This window comes from Anser brachyrhynchus (genome assembly GCF_964034855.1).
Source record: "Anser brachyrhynchus genome assembly, chromosome: 10".
NCBI lineage: Eukaryota > Metazoa > Chordata > Aves > Anseriformes > Anatidae > Anser > Anser brachyrhynchus.
The window spans coordinates 2,954,349-2,972,382 of NC_137705.1; the positions used below are offsets into that span (position 1 = coordinate 2,954,349).

General features: G+C 37.6%; 1 protein-coding gene across 4 annotated transcripts in view; it reads right to left on the reverse strand.

Moving 5' to 3' along the window:
- CNTN6 (contactin 6) overlaps positions 1 to 18,034 on the reverse strand; it is a 143,702-nt gene that overhangs the window by 111,746 nt on the left and 13,922 nt on the right. For all 4 annotated transcript variants that reach the window (XM_080605768.1, XM_080605769.1, XM_080605770.1 and 1 more), the window contains exon 2: positions 2,592 to 2,726. In XM_080605768.1, coding sequence (XP_080461894.1) covers positions 2,592 to 2,646 — 55 coding nt within the window. In that variant the 5' untranslated portion in view covers positions 2,647 to 2,726. The remainder of the gene's footprint in view (positions 1 to 2,591; positions 2,727 to 18,034) is intronic.

An 18,034-nucleotide genomic window follows, 5' to 3' on the forward strand; every position in this document is an offset into this window, starting at 1 on the left:
AAACAAAACAAAACAAAAAAACCACCACTGCTGGAAAATAAGAGTTGGAGGGAATAATGCTCTATACATGAGCTTTCCATAGATTTGAAATATAGAGAGTAATTTGATTTTTGAGTAATTGAACTGCCATTTTGGGGGGCAATAATATCTAGCTCTGCTATGCAGCAGATTTAATCCTTAGATTTAAGATTAATTTATAGGTCAATATCATTTTTATTCTACACGGCTGGTATAACTGAGGTAGAGACAAGGAAGAAATGGCTGACCAACAACCTGAGATATTTTTCAGGTCCCAGCCCACAAGACTGTTCTCCACAGCGTCGTGCCTAGTTTCTAATTTTCCCACTCAGTTCTATCAACCACTATATTGATGCCAGTCATCCATATAGTAAGTCAAAGAAGTTTTATACATAAGTGCAAGTTTGACTATTACCGTCAAGCATATTTCAGAATGCCGCGTAGTAAAAATCAGCATACCTCCACTGAAATCAGGGGAGATAATTTGTACTGAAGTATAAATTAGCTTTTCTAGGTGAAGTCAGTGGGCACCTTAATTGATGGTAGGATCAGGACAAAGGTGCTCTTGTGGTCTACTCTTGGTGCTTAGGTCTATGGAACATTTAAATTTTATCTATTAAGTCTTAAAAAAATGAACAAGTTAATATAAAAGTGAGCTCCTAGTATGTTTTAACTCAGTTGGCCCAGGATACTTGTCTCATTAAAAGATGGTCCTCTGACAAGAAAGATGAAGATGACAAAAAGTTTTAAAAATGAAAGCTTAGTGAAAAGAAGTGAAGGAAAAGGTTATATATGGAAACATAAAACATGGAATATCTTGTCCACCACTAAGCTGTACTCCAGTGACTCAAATTTCAGGATCGCCATCTATTGCATAACTGCTAAAAGCAATAAGCAATTAAGAAATCATAGGGGCATCCTATACATAAAAAAAAAAAAAAAAAAAAAAAAAAAGTCCTTTACTTCCTTTACTTAGATGAGTAAAGAAAGAAATGACATATGAGAAGTATGCAAGCAGGGCTGATAAACACCATGGCGGGGCAGTGGGCACCCAACGTGGTTACAATTGAAGGTAATTAAAGGGAAGACTGGGTTCCTAAACTTGTTGTTGTGTTTAGTTCAGCACATTTGGGCCTAAACAAGTGACTGCTTATTTGAAATGTGTACAAGTATTTTAATATGAAGTCCTTAACATGTTGGCTGTTTGTTACTGAAACAGCCACTTAGTATTGATTTCACAGAATGTCAGCTCCTGAGATTTACATTTTCACCTGGAATCTATTAAACAAAAAGCTATCAGTTTAAATTTGAATTGCATTTTAAAATACTACTGCAGTCTGCACTCTGCTTCTGTAGTTTCTTCATTTCAAGCAGCTGCTGACTCATGCAGGACATAATTAATTTAAGTATCATTTGAGGTTGCTTTAATACAATCTCTTCATAAGTACACAAGTAACATACCAGATATTTAGAGTTCAATACATTAATTATAGACAAAAGTCAGTTGTCATGGTTTCTCTCACAGACTGTGTGAAAGGTCAGTGCATCCCCAAATTCATTATAACCTCAAAGAGTTCAGTTACCGTTGGTCTCTGGTCTCAGATGAGTCTGTATTGAGTCACATGAGTTAATTCCATTTATACGATTTTATGAAGCAGGATTATCAAGTTATACCTTTTGAATTAGAGGAAAGGTTCAAAAAACAAATGAACTCGGAACACCAAACCCTTATGGTGAACAAAGCCCAGGTAGGCAGAAAAGAACATTTTACCTCCCAATATGTCAGCAACCAGCTGATGGACTAATTAAGCACAAGGGATATTCAAGAAGGAGAATGGGGGAAAGCAGTCCTGCTTCCTCCAACCACGCTTTCTCCTCTGAATGCCATCTGAGGACGGAGGCGATGCCCAGGGCTTGGAGCAGTGACAGCAGGGGTTGTGTGAGGGTCCATCACCATGCCAACTGGAGACAAGGGCGGAAGAAATATTTCCATTTGCTTCAGGCACGAAGCAAGATTTCCTTTCACTTTTGGCATTTCTGCTTTGAAAGTCCTTAGGATTCTTACCTGTTCTGGATTTCATCGATGAATATTTACAATTGTCTTCAATGTAAATGTGATTTAAAGATACTTTACTAGTACAGAGGCATTCTGAGGGTTTGGTATACCTTTAAGTGTGAGCACTAAGCCATCCACACAATGCTCACTAAGGTATTCTGGTTTTTAAACTTGCTGGCTTGGGAGTTTCTTACACTGTGGCTAAGAAATGCATGCACATGCATGTGCTTGCTGTTAGCAAAGTGAAAACTGTAATTTTTTCTCAATGCTACAGCTTAGAATATTTTTTAAAGCTATTTGCTGAAGTACAGTTTCTTATGATCTTGAAACACGTTTTCCTGGTTCAAAGACAGCAACTGGTGGTTTTTCAAATTAAAAGATGTTCTAACGAAAAGCTCCTTAGTCACTTGTTCATGCAAATAAGTACTGTTAGTTTTGGTAATTGCTTCCTTTCTAGAAGAATTATGATACTGATACAGATTTATCAATCACAAACACTAACAGTGGAACATTTTACCTGTGCTGCAGCTCATGAATGGCAGCAGAATTATTAGTTTCCATGGCAACACCATCTCCACTTTCTAAGGTCAAAAATTCCTCCCATCCAATCAGCGGAAAGTAAAGTGTGTCTTCCTGTGACTACCTTGATGTTCTGTAAAAAACAGGAGGAGATATTGGGTAATTAAAGTAGAGATTCAGAACAAATGCCCCGATTTCCCTGTGTAAAATCCTGTTCTTCTGCACCACTGAAGATTCAGACACATACAACGCAATAAATCAGGATCATCCCAACATAAAATTAATTCCAGAAAGACACAAAGCTGGAAATGAGCTCCATGAAAGGCATATGTAATATCTGAGACCCATCCATCCTCTCCTTACGGCGCAGAGAACACAAGCACAGGACCAAGTTTCTCCAAGCGAGAAAGCAAAATCTGTGCTTGGGGCATTCACCAGACACGGCTGGGTTAGGAGAAAGGGTGTTCGCAAGTACTGTTCTTGCCTGCTAAATGTTAGTCACACTTTATGAAGTTTCTTGCCTTATAGTATTCTGCCTTCTAATCCAGGAGAGGATCCTTTGGTGAATGTAATGTAACATAAGCAGCTACTGGTGCAGAATGGGAGCTCTCATATGGGAGGAAAAAGCAATATAATGTTTTACATTTACTACACAAAAACAAATAACAACAACAAAAACAACTTTTTTTTTTGTTTTGTCATCAGGTTTATTCTTCAGAAATGAAACACACACCCACAAGGATTTACATAACAATTTGCTTTAATTTCCTTTGACATTTCAGTCAACATATGATGAATTAAACCAGGAGAAAAAAATATGTTTGGCCTTCACTCCCAAAGGGTAAACTTGTAATTTACTGTTGAGAATCAGTTCATAAAGGAGCTGAAAAGAGAAATCACTTAATAAAATGGGTTTACAAAATCATAAAATCATTCTAAACCCTTTAAGTGCTAAAAAAATTTCCCCTGAGAAATTGCATTTATGAGCCATGTTTAGGGATCCATAACCTCTCCTCATTTGTCTCATTTTTCATACCAGCGTGAAAAAAATCATACAGGGTTGCCCTAGAATTTAGTACCGATGTGAATGAGAAAGATGGTTTTTAGCAAATGAAGAAATTCAGTTCTTTTGGAAATCATCCCACATTCAACTCTTTTGGAAATCATCTCACTTTTATAAGGAATCTAATTCTCTTCACATGTTTTTATAAGCTTCACCTAAGAGTTGTAGGTGGTCTCAGGGCTCTACAGGTATCTTTGCACATATCAACCTGGTGCACCATTGCCAGTTGCCATTTCAGGTGGGGAATGATCAAACCTTGACAAGCTTCCAAATTTTTTTGGAAAAGGAAAAAAAAAAAAAGGATGAAAAAAGCGGTTTTTTTTAATCTTTTAATCTTTTGTAAGGTTCTACCTCGCACACATCCAGGGTAAGAGAAGCACTTTAGTGTTATTTAAGTGTAAATGGCTTGAGCTCTTTAAAAAGAAAAATGAAATCCAAGTTTGGATAATTCTGTTGAAACAGAAATTGAGTTATATGGTACTTTTATATATCAGGCAATCCTGCTCCAAGCAATATTAAATGCACCTAAAATGTACTTAGCAAATGTTTTTCATCCTTCAGAGATTTACAGTGATACGAGACTTTCCGTAACTTCTTTGGGAAACCCTGATAATGTTGTCAATTTAAAAATTATTCCTAGCTTTGGTTATAAAAGCCGTTATTTGTCGACTCTCAATAGACACGGATTTCTCTCTATAGTTTTTGCATGTTTGGAAAGCATTATTGTATCTTATACTAGAGGATTCCTACTTTGTTTATCCTAAATCATTATTTTACCTTGTCTCTTCTGGATTATTTCAGCATAGCCGGCACTTTTCTTTAAGCACACTGCCCAGAGCTGGGCACAGTCGCCCACCTGAGGAACCAGTGCCAAACAGCCGTTTGCTATTTTCACATCCCCAAATGAAGGTTGTTTTTTTTTTTAAAAAAAAAACGCATTCAGTTCAGGCTCCACTCTAACCCCTTCTTTAAACCTCCTGCGTATACTGAAGGTGTGCATCGATTATTTCTACCTGAGTGTGAAACCTTGTACTTTTCCTTATTGAATTGGATCATATTTATTTCACACACTTTCTTCTGTTTGTCAATATTTGTCTCAAAGCTGGTGTACACATCACGGATATTTAAGACTAAAAAAAAAAAAATCTTATCTTTTTTTACTTGTCCTTCCTAAACAGAATGTACCCTTTCAGATCAATACTGCAGGCATGACAATTGTTATCTGGTTTTGTTTGCCAGTTAAGGGAGAGTTTTTCTTATTTACTAAAGTTTCATGTTAATTCCTCCCATGTCTTACATTATTTTTGTGACTTTGACTTCTCTTTATGTCCCTGCCTTCCCCTGTTTCCCAGTTTTATCCTTTTTCTAATGCTGGGTTCACAGGAGGGATCTGTTGTCTGCAGGAAGGTTCCTCAAACAACCACGACCTGTGTGTCCAGCAGCACCTCCGGGAGAGGAGGCTCAAAGTGCCCGTTTACTGACAGAGCACCTTGTCGGATGTGAACGGGCTCTGGTAGCAGCAGCGGATAAGAAGCAGTATTTGTCGATGCTTTACCCTCGTTTTGCTGAAGTTATTGCAATGAATTTTGCACATTCCCATGAGCTGTGTTTCCTTGGCGTTTCTATTTGCATTCATCTCCTGTGCTGGATGTTTTTCTCTTGTTGTTTTCCTGGATATGGGCAGCAAGCGTTTCCCAGTGCTGCCCACTCTGCTCCCACCCAACTCCGTTTCCTCAGGTCCTCGCAAACACGTTCTGTTTCTTGTCATTAAGTATTTACCATGCGAGTTATTTTGCATGCACCTGCTGAAATCCCTTTTAAAGGTGCAACTGTTGCCAAAGGCACTAATTATGGCTCAAAAGAAAAAGGACTTAAACCCTCCAATATTACTCATGTGCTTTCCAGGGGGAATATTTTGAATCACAGAAAATCACCAATACAACCCAATCAACCGATCACATGCCTCCTCTTCCAAGGTACTCGCCCTTTACTACAAGGACAGTTCCTTCCAAAAAAAATCTCTGTTTACTCGTCCTCTCTTTCAATTATATGTAAGTCTTTTGAAACCAAGAAGCAAATACCTCCTGCTGACAGTATCCAGAATATATTTCCAAAAATATTCATATTCCTGTAGGCTATTGATTAATCTCCAGAACTGTAGCTCCTTCTGAGGCTGCAAATCTGGGGCATTACTGCAGATAAACCTATATATATGTATATATATGTATGTATATATATATATATATGTTTCCTGTAAGTAACCCAACTGTTTTACTTATTTCACTGACAAACACAAGGACCTAACTGGCAAGCAGGCACTTAATAATTTTTACAACGTCTTTCCAACAGCAGCTTCCATGGGATTATTTACTGTCAAACTAAATCAAGAATAAATGAAAAAAATGAAATATTTATGACATAAGAAAAATCTGGTTCAGACTAGAAACCCCAAACTGGCATTAAATCAAGAAATGTAACAAGATAAATTGTGCCATCATACTCTTTGTTTTCTGGATGTAACACTATCACTTATTATAATTGTTATGTCACAGTTTGAACCATCGGTCTAGATAGACAGATGGAAAACAAAGTACGTTAAATATGATCATTGGGGGAAATATTACATTTTCCCCTAAAAATACTGATTGCACATCCATTTGTCAACAGGGTGTAATTTATACAAATATGTTTGTTACAGAAGTAGTCAGCATCATATTTTTTATTTTTTTTTATTTTTTTCCATGAGAGAAGTCACTAGGAAAGGACTCAATCCACGGATATTTTTTAGCTGCCAGTTTTTCTTCTCATCTGTCAGGGAAGGAAACCTATATAATCCTGAGACATCCAGATGTGATGTGTGGGACATACAGGTGCAAATCTGAGATGAACAGACAGAAATGCTGCATTGGAAATAAGGTGGCTGCTAGGAGTTTCTGGGAAACCCACTGGTCAGCTATGCCACTGCCTGGCCAAGCCGTGCATCACCTGCCTCCCATTGCAAATGCTCTAGGTAATGTTATTGGAGAGAAAGGGTACAAAAATATTACTTTCATCCCAACATTTATTTTGGGATATCTGGAATATTGACAATTTCCATCTAAACATGGGATATGGGCAGAGGAATTAACTCAGTGACATTGCACTTAGCACACAGAGGGAAAGCTATTTTAGCATGTGTCCTAAGCTTGTAATTATATTGCTTTTTTTTTTTTTTTTTTTTTTTCCCTCCTGAAAATTAGATCTGGAAGGGATAAGATATAGATTCATTTATTAATGAAAGTGGTCTGACATACATTTAATGCAGTAACATAAATGCTAATATTTTGCTCATTATTTCATAGTTTGAACAGAGGTTTAAAGTATTGTCTTGGCTTTAGGTTGTGAGACCCATACTTTCTTCTACTGCTTATTTTTTTTGAGTAACAAAACATTTACAAGATCAAGTCTTTGACAAAGGGGAAAATGCAATTATAGTGTCATCTGAGCTTTCATGAAAATATGCAACATTTCACATTTCTGCCACAACTGTCTGTTACCATCGTAAAAGCAAAAAGGAGTCAGTTCAGGTGGCAAACTGACATCTTTCCAAGGTAAAAGTTGTCAGGCAGTGGGAATGATGAGATTTTGCTCTTAGCTAAATTCAAGCAAATTGACATTTTTACCCATGGCAAAATGTAGCTATGTTTGCAGAAGGAGTAACTTTTTGACCTGGTGAAAGAAGCAGTGGTTAACAACAGGGATTTGGGGCAAAATTCCACAGTGATGCTGGCAGAGGAGCTTCAATCCGGAGCCCGTATATTGGTGTAACTACCTATAGAAAGAGATCTGTGGAATGCATGTAGGAGGAAAAGGATAAAAATGTGGAGATAAGAGGCTATAATCCAGGGAGTGCATGCATAGCCTTTTTATTCTGCAGCCTCAGCTTTCCCTCCCACCAGCTTCCACACATCTATATTATCTTTTGAATTTGGCCTTACATACTTCTGTATTCTTCGTCTGCCAGGAAATAAGCTGAGTCTGTCCCAGCTAGGCTTGCATTCTTGGCACACCATAGCTCCTGATCTCTATATTGTCTCCTGAGCACCTGATTTGAAGGCATCTAATGTGAATTTTCTCATGAATGCCAATGATATACAGCTACATTTTTCTTTTCAAACTTTTTATCCCTGAGGCGCTTTCTGCACTCAAACTATTTTCCAGATATCCATAACAGACTGAATAGCAAATACTTGTAACTACCAGAGCAGAAGCAGAAAAGACCAGCTTTACAGGTTCCAGCAAGATTTACCTATGCTGTTGTACTACTTACTGCTTATTTAAAATTATTGAACTATATTTCAAAAGGAGAGAAGTACCTGACTTTATTTAACTAAGGTGTCTGATACTTATTACTCTTATATTCCCTTTTTCACAGAAAGACTTGAATTGTCATTTGTTTTTCATTCCTGACTCCTATTGCCTGCTTTCCTAGAGAAACAGAAAATACTGTAGCTTATTTGTAATTCAAATTCATTACGTAAATCTTTTGGGGGCATTCAAATCTTATCTCTTCAAAACATTTTCCAAAATTCTAACAGTTCATTGTGTTTCAGGTGACATTGGGATCAATATAGCGTGTGACAATATGGATGGTTTTATTCCTTAAACTCCCCACTTTAAGGCACCACATTGGTGTATGAGGGGTAATGGACCGGACTCTACTTTTGTGTCTGTGATGGGTCATTTCAGCTCCCCATATGGATTCAATGGTATTGAAATAAGCATGTATGATGGCCATAACTGGCTTACTGAATAATAACAGGACAAGGCAAAAGGCTTGGGTTGAGCAAACTATCAAAAAGGATCCACCACCCCTCCGTCAGTTGAACCTACTCAACCCATGACGAAGGATTCTTCTGAGGATTTACTCCTTTTTCTTATGAGTACAAGAGGTAACAGAATTTTCACATTTTAAAAATCATTTTGATTTTTTCATAGATTCATTTTTGCTGAAAGCAGCATTTATAAAGCTTTATGCCATGTCTTTGAAGATTGTCCAATGAGGATTGCAACGGAAGCATAAACTGTCTGGATCTGCTTGGAAGCAGAAACCCTCCTGTCCTAACAATGCACTGCAGAAAGTACCCACGTGCTCCGTGTGCAGTTAGCATCCTGCTAGCGTTGCTCTGGCAATGCCCTGGGAAGATGTCGGAGCAATACACTTTCATCAGAACATTGTGAATATATGCACCGATGTCATGCAACAGCACAACCATTTGCATGGGCATTCACAACTGGAAGTAATTGAGTCTCAATAGGACAGAGGCAATGCGAGGATTTGCTGTTATTTAACCCAAACATAAAGACTGAAAGACACAGACCCGAGTGTGTTGAGCTGTTGACATATCAGCATAAAAATGTCTTTCTACAGTAAAATGCTTAAGTTGTAATGAATTTAACTTTGTAATACAATCACAGCCCTTGTGCTTAACCAATCCTTAGGAAAGCACGGTAAAGGTACAGTTATTGCATACGGTCCATGTTGTTTGAAGCATTTTTACTAGTAATTTTATTTTATTATTTTATTTTATTCTATTTTATTCTATTTTATTCTATTTTATTTTATTCTATTTTATTCTATTTTATTCTATTCTATTTTATTCTATTTTATTTATTATTTTATTTTATTTTATTTATTTATTTTTCAGTTTACACACTATGCAATGCCAATAATCATTCTGAAAAGGTTTTCTCCTGGGCAGTATAAAATTTTGCTACTCACACTTCAGCACTGTTGGTAGTGTTTCCTTGTAACTTAGGAGATGTAGACATATTAGCTTTTTACATATGCATGTGTCTGTATGTATGCAAGTCTGTATATATATACACAGTACAAACAAAGGTATAATTTGATTAAATCATCTCAACTGCAGTAATTTTTTTAACATGAGATTACAGTGTTATTTCTACTCTTTGCAGTGATATGTATGATAAATAAAGACAAAAATATTTCATCGTGGCGTAGCAGGATAAAACTGGCCCAGAAATTGGTTTAATCTGAAGAGTGGTGAAGGCTTTTCTATCCATTACAAACCCTGTCTGGTCTATTGGTTTTTTACTTTGAGACACATTAATCTGCGTGGGGAATGTTAGGGTGCCCTTGTGCAGCCAATATACCTCCCTTCAGGGTATGTCTTCACACCTGCAGCCTTTCAAGAACAACACCGAGCTGTGCCAAGTGTTGGCTTCGGTCCAGACTCATCTCCAGATATATTTCAGGGAAATGATAAAACTAAAATATTCTTCCAATTCAGGTTAACCCTGCCCAGAACAGTAAATGGCATTCAAATGAACTGCTTAGCCCATTACCAGAACCACAGGCCCTGATTTCGTTACAAATAAAATCCCAGAAATTTGATTCCTCTTTATTTATTTCCTTTTCCATGATTTCTGTAGCCACTTATGCCTGGCTTTGTATGTAAACATGTTGTGGCTCAAGTCAGTTAAAGACAATGGATGGTTACAGAGTCGACCCTTTAGTTTATTGTAATTACTATTTGTATTCTCCAGCACATGTAGGATTACCTGTTGGAATACCACTTATGTGTAAGACTGCCCAAACTGAGGATAGTACAGAATATTTGACACTTAATTGAGGCAAGTCATCATATGCATCTTTTAAAATATTCAGTGAATGATTGTTTTCTGTTAGTTAGTCACCCCACATTACCCTATGTAATGTAAAAAGCAATTGTGTCAGCTTAAGTAGTTTAGAAACATATATCATGAAGATTAGTATTCATTACTGATATTCCTGGAGGCGGCAGCAAGGATCAGCATCCATTTACAGTGAGTAAGCTGCTCAACTTTAAGATCCTAAAATGTGATATCAAGAACCACAAGGATTCATACCCCACTACAATTGTGCTTCAGTTTCAACTATATGTGTCTCAGTGCTAAGTATCCTCTGCTTCTAGCAGAAATTATCGCTTCTGATTTCAGGAAAATGTCTTTGCTACACTAAATTTGTAACGAGGATAAGCCTAGGTGTCTTTGACAGTGGATTGGAGCTTGCAACTCTTTTCATAAACTAAACAGAAGAGAGGCAGAAGAAGAGTGAGGCAAAGCAGAGTAATTATTTATCTTATGTTGTTTGATAGAAAGAAAAATGTCAGCCACAAAAGCTTCCTGGGGCAAAATGGATAACCTTAAAGAAAGATTTGCAGCAGTGATAGCAGTATTTAGCAGTGACTGCCATGTTTCCAGCAACTGAGGGAAGACAAAACTAATTCAAGCTTAGAAGTTTCTGTAGGCAACATTTACAGTGCTTTGCCAAAAGCTTATGTGCTATTGACCTGCTATCTCTTTGCATTTGCAGATACACCAGTCTTGGATGAGTGCTGGAAGAATTAAACTCAAATGCAATTTTCCATTTCTTTTCCATTTTTGTTTGCAGCTTAAGTCTTGTGTTGTATAGCACGCAGTATGTATGAAAATAGAAAAAAACAAAATATATTACATAAGTTACTAGACTTGAGAGTAAGTTAAGTTCCTGGCCCAGCTGTGTAACGCAGTCATAGACTCAGTCATCTCCAGGTGGAGTCAAGATCCAGGTATTCCCCAACCTTTCACAGAAGAGTTTCACTAAAAGAGGGTGGACTGACCTACATATGTTTCAGTCATTCCCCCATCTGGATGACTGCAAGACCTCACAATGACAGGAACAAGATCTAATGCCACTTTAGTTCCAATACAATGCTTAGGTCACCTAGCCCTTTTTTCCACTTATCAGGACAGAGCTCTCTTGCTCTTTTAGTTTCATCCCTTGCCATGCCCCTGTATCAGCACAAGGACTATCATCTGTCAACAAAATCTTTTCAGAGAAAAAATAGAAACAATCATAATCATTAAGCATTTAAATAATGCTGTATATACCAAAGCAGTATTCATTATCAGACCTGTGGAAAGTTCAAGTTCTCATGCAGAACCTACTAATCAGAATAGTTAAATAAAGACATTTCAAAAGGATTTTAACATCTACTACAACATGATGGCAATTTAAGCCATACATGAGCTTTATATAAGGGCTTGGATTATGACTTCAAAATTCAGGTGTCATTCAGGTTATTCATCCTGGTGTAGGACTTTCCATCTCTTTTTCTTGTAACTGACAGAACTACAAGGGTATAAAATATGATAGCTGTACACAGTCTTCAGATAAAATACTGCTGCTATCACTTAACTTCTATATATGTAGAAGTGGACATTCACACGTGTATGAAACCTGTCCTATAAGTTTGGATCACATGGCAGCTTCAAACTAATCTTTGGACATCTCTGCAAACTACAGAAGAGAACAACGTCCGTGTGAATTACAGTTGAAAAGTTTTTATCATATAGATATTTCCAGCAATTAGAAGATTCTCTGCTGATCACTCAATACAGTCTATAGTAATTACTGAGCAAACATTGAGATGGAAAAAGTCTGATAAGAAAGGCTGTAGAAGTTTGGTCGAAGTGTAAGTGTGGACCAATTTTCAATAAAATACATTATGAAATACTGGGAGAGATCTGAAAGTATTAAATTTTCCAAACCTGAAAATATAACTTGTGAACTAATTATCATATTTATTTTAACAGTCATAAAACACTAAATGTTTAAATGTTACCCAAATACTAAAAGCGTGCATTATTCTTCATGCATAAAAAGTTTAATTTCTACTTAATACGTGAGTAAAAGCTTAAGAACTCTAGAAAACAGCTTTCCAAATATTATCAGTTTAATAATGATAAGAACCTTGATTCTATTCCAATTGAAGTTAGTAGCAAAATTCCCATTTCTTCAGTAAAATGGGATCCAAATTAGAATGTCTTCAAAAGATACTGTGTAGGTTTCTTCAAGGATGGGGATATTAATAAAGGAACTGCTGATAAACCTTTACAATGATATCTTGAAGACTTCACCTCTCATGCAGGCAGCGGTTGTTTCAATATGAGCCTTATATCACAGGAACACTTTAATTTGTGCCACCGCAAAGTCTGCTATTCAGAGTTTTCATTGTAATCTTTTGCTTGCTTCGTATTTAATATCACAGACCTTTTTATTAAAATCCATATTAGAGGTATCGTGATATCTTTATGGGGCTCTCCTTTCAAACAAAATAATAGCCTTCAGTAAAAAAAAACTCTTCCTCCTGCATTCCTTATACCTCTATACCTCCAGCTGGCGGCCGTGCAGGGGATCACAGTGCGTGGAGGTTCAGGTCACCTCATTTGGTTCCTACCACTCCCGCTGAGGGCAAGCTACTGCATTACACAGAAGCATAATAATGAGGCCCCGACACCCAGCAATTTATCTGCCTTTATCTGGCACCCAGTCCTTGAGCTAAAGGGTGAGGGGGTTTCCCTGCAACAGCTCACAGATCTCCTCTGATCAGCATGCAGCAGGAATGTACTGGTCGCTGGGAGAGTCCCCCTTTTTATTGTTCTTGGCTTGTTGATGGATCATACATTTACTGGCACAGAATCTCATTTGCAGCTTATTGCTCTAACATCTGAAATGATCTCTCTCTCTCGCATTTCATTGTTGCTCACTGTTTGTTATTCCTCCCAATTACAGCCAGCCAGCTTCAGATGCTGGGCTCCCAAGCCCAGCACGAGCGCCAGTTGCTCGTCATTGCAGCACCTGGCTAGCAGCTTCTTCTACGTAAAAAAAATACTGCTGCGGACAGTTTATTAAGAAACTATTCGTTTTCATATTCCCTATTCTGGAGAAGAGAAAGGAGGAATTACATACTTTGCATGCACAGCATGTCAGGCACAAGGTATGAAAGAAAGCAAGACATGACACGTACCATGAGTGGTTCTGACTCAGTATTAAACGTGACACTTGGAAAGACATGGTGCATCGAGTGTCCCCTGTCCGCTCCCTGGGCTCCCTTCTGGGGCTACAAACATCCTGGGACAACTTGTCAGAAAATAAATAAATAAATAAATAAATAAAATCAGGCTTTCCCAGCTAAACAAGATACCACAGAAAAGCTGTAGGAAAGGAAAGAAAGCTAAGACTTTGTGGAACCCAGTCTCAAGGCAACACCTGGGGGTTCCCGTGCCCAACGCAGTGTGGTTGCACGCTGTGCACAGAGACCCACCAACCCACCAAAAGCTCCTCCTAAAGTCAGCGTGCGGCTGAGCAGGACATCGGTGGAGTCAGTCCTTTTTGAAGAGCTGGAGAAACACTCTTTTGGACCAGGGGCCTGGAGCAATTCCTTCGGAAGGGGAGCAGGGGGTGTGCCTGTCACTGCTGCCTTGGGAATTCAGGGATTAGTGTTCGTATTTGTAAACAAAGCCCAAAGTGAAAACAGAGCTAATTTTGGACAAGAACCTGGAAATCTGCCAAGCTATTAACAAGTGGTCTTCAGCCTGGCAGAAGGTATTAACGGCACCATGAATGTAAATTATTAACCTCAGATTTCCCCAGAGAGCTGTCAGGAAATATTTAGATTTTGTAATAGCCGTGCATTGCTCTGCAGCAACAAATAAGGAGGCTGGGACTATTTCTGTGCTGACCTAGGAGGACACAAATACTTACAGGTCAGATGAATTTAAACCAGCTGGCAATGAGACTATGTTGAATAATAAATAATATAAATAGGAACCAGGCAGGACGGTAATGCCAGGGTGACTTTAAGATTAGCTGAACCATACATGGCCATTATTTTTGCCTAAGATGAAGTCTCTAATCATTTTATTTGCATGCATATATGCATGCATATGTGTCAGGAGGGACAGTTAATTTCAGGGCTTATTGTTTAACAAGTAAATGATTCAGCGTGAAATGATGATCCTTATCATTCCCTTCCTCCTTGGTGATGTTATTTCTGTTTATTGCTATTATTTAGAATCTCCTTGATATTGAGGAAAAGAAGAAAATAATCAAGCTGGATTCTTAATTCATCATAATCTATGTTTTTTAAGACAGGGAGTAGAATAGCAGAGTGATTGTACTAGTGTCTAGACAGGGAACAAACATGCTTATTCACCTGTTCTGCTTGAGCAACAGATCTGGATGCTGGTGGAATTCAGAAAATGGAAAGGAGAGGGAAGTCCTTTAAACAAACCCAAGGAGAAAAGGGCTAGAGTTTCTAGCAGCTTCATCATGCCAAGTACCTTTCCTATAGCAGGTTTTTTGGGTGCTACAACAGAAGAGAGAAGCAGAGGGCTCTCACGCTGGCTTAACAATAACTAAATCAATAACCGAGGAAAAGTTGGCTGAAGGTCTGTCATTAAAACACAAGTTTATCCCTTACCATTCCACTCGTAATAGCCATGCCAGTGTTGGGCCAACTGAGCCCAGTTCTCATTTAGCTACAATTAAGTTTATTGTCCTGGTTTTAATCATTTAATACTCCAGGAACAGAGATGCTGGTAATACTTTTAATTATTCCTATCACCTTACAGTTGTGACTTTTTACTATTATTAATTAATATTATTTTATTATTAGTCTGAATTTTGGGGAAACAAACCACACAGCAGCAGGAAGCAGAGACCTAAGCCTTTCCCCAGTTAAATAATGGTACGGGTCCTCTATTTCAGCTACGCTCATGGTTTTAATATCATAAATCTGGCCGATTAGTCCTTGATTGTATGTTCAGTCCTGAAAAAATTACCAGAGAGAGGTGCTTTACAGTATTTTGTCTCCAAACTGTGAGATAAGTACAAGCATGTAAAGGGCAATGCCCATGCAAGGGCTGTAGTCCGTGCACTGGATAAGCCGGAGAGGAGGAAGGCCAAGGGGCTGGAAACTGGGTGATGTTTCCCTGGCCGACCAAGCCTGATCTGGGTGAACAGAAGGCCCGCCATTCTCAATTAAGGCTCAGAAGATAAACGATTTATTAGGATTTAATAAAATATAAATAGCCATGGCTTTCTTTAACAACTTGCCACATATCAGACATTAAGCACTATTTTGATTTTTAGAAGACGATGGCTGTGTTTCAAAGCATAGTACAGCTTATAGACTTTATTTTTCTATTTAAATTAGCAATTTGTAAAGAAAACATGGTTATGAGCTGTGTTGTTGAATATATAAGGAGAAGCACATGTTAATGTGATCTAAATATAAGCACAAGGTTAGAGGCTCTTTTTGTTTCAAAGAATCACTTGGCACATTTAAAATAAGACCAGCCTATTTTCCCTTTTCCTGCAATTAAATTTGCCTTTCTTTTTGCTGGGAATTCTTTTTGTTTCAAAGAATCACTTGGCACATTTAAAATAAGACCAGCCTATTTTCCCTTTTCCTGCAATTAAATTTGCCTTTCTTTTTGCTGGGAATTCCACAGGCACATCTAGGTTCCCTCAAAGTTACTTCAAAGTCAGTTCACACCACATATACCAATTGCATCTTGTTGCTTAAAAATTATGATGTTATTGTATGCCTAAGATTAATTGATTCCTGCTTGCTTATTAATGAATTTCTTCTGCAATCCATCCTGTTTCCTAGGGTTCATGTACAAGCTATTTGCTCATTCAGAGAGCAAACCTTACCAAGCGTCAGCAAGCGGGTAAGAGAAAGAGATAAACATTAATACTTTTGATTACATTAATTACTACTGGACTCCTGTTTTGCACATAACAGATGATTTTTTTTAGAAACTGGTTTTATGTCTTGATAATTATACTGCACTCCAAATGAGTCACACTTATAAGTATCAGTACGTTTGCATCTTCTGGATATGCAGCAGTCAATTTATATAGATTCAGAATATGCTAGAAAAGCAAAATGTTAGCTTGAATAGTAATCAGTATTTATACATGTTTTCTCTTCCTGGATACACTAAAGAGATTTGAGCGTGAGCTTACTATTCTGGAGGTGTTCTCATTTTTTGACAGGTAAACAGGTTTGGATACTCCAGTGGTGTAAGTAGGAATAGCTTTGAGCTTTATGTGGAAATGTTAATTTATGCCAGCCAGGAACGAGAACCAAAGACACTTTGGGAAAAAATAAAAAAAAATAAAAAAAAATAAAAGCCTTTACATTTATCTGCTGTATTATAAGGGTAATGATTTTATTTCGGATTTTCTAATATGGAGAGAGGTAATATTTCGGATAACTTTAGCCTTAATGTATGCACTTATTTAAAATGTATCACTCTAAAATTCTGAACTGTGAAAGCCCATGAAAACTATCAGCATCAAACCTGGCCATGACTGAATATAAATATTTAGCAAGCGATTTTGACTGGCATTGAGCTTTTTTTTGTTTGTTTGTTTTGTTTTGTTTTAGGCAGAACCTCCTTTCCATTTCTGCTTTGTTTTCTCCTCTATTAGATTGTACATTGAAAGCTAATAGGGCTTTAACCTGTTTTCTTGTAACATCAATGCTCTGAGAAGCCTCTTTTTTACTCTCTTATTCAGTACTTTCATTTAGACTCTATTTATACACCAAAATATGTTGTTTGAATCACAGAGAATAATCGAGAGGAAATTGCACAATGCCAAATGTCCTGTTATAATACAATAAATAAATAAATAAGTAGTGAATGAAACACACAGCTACCTTACTCCAGGCCATTTTGAGGAGCATTTGTTTTGCAATGTACTTATGCAAATGATTCTTCCGATTAAGTACCCCAAAATATAACTAGGCGCTAGGGAACTATATAATCCCAAGCATCTAGGTAACCTGCACTGCATTCGCAAATTAACAAGAAAAATTGCTGTAATGAAGAAATCCTAAAGTTTTGAATATTACTGTTGTGTAATTGAATGACAATGGTCATTATCCATCTTCATTATGAGCTGTTCTACATTCCTTTTTAATTCTCCTGTTGTCTTTTTTTCTATCCTAAATATTTCTGCATACTTCTTAAACAGTTGCTGTAATCTTAATCTGTACGTGGTTTTATTTTTATTGTTGCAGGATAAGCGAAATGCACGAGGACAATTTTTCTTCCAAGATTTATGTGGCTGATCTCAGCTCCCCAGCTTTGTTTTCAGACAGGAGTAGGTAGCGCTGCTGTGACTCGTGATGTTCAGCTGATGGGGATGGGATTGTGTTTGTTTGTTTCTCAGGATTACGCTCATGCAAGGAGAATGGAGTACTGCAGGCAAAATCCTCCATGTGGATCTAAGACCAGACTTACACTCTTTTTTTTCTTTTAAGTGCTAAAGAGCAGACTGCAAATATAGTCTATTATGAATTAATTCACAACGATCTAAGGAAACTTAGTTTCTCACTTTGATCTTGTTCTCTGTACTGTTCTTAGGTGACTGTATGATCCCTCTCCCTTTATGTTGGCCCAGTTTCTCAATCGCAGAGTGCAGGGCCACTGCTCAGCTCCTCTCCCAGCCCCTCCTCGCCAGCTGCTCTCAGGCAACACCCAAAATTAGCTGAGTA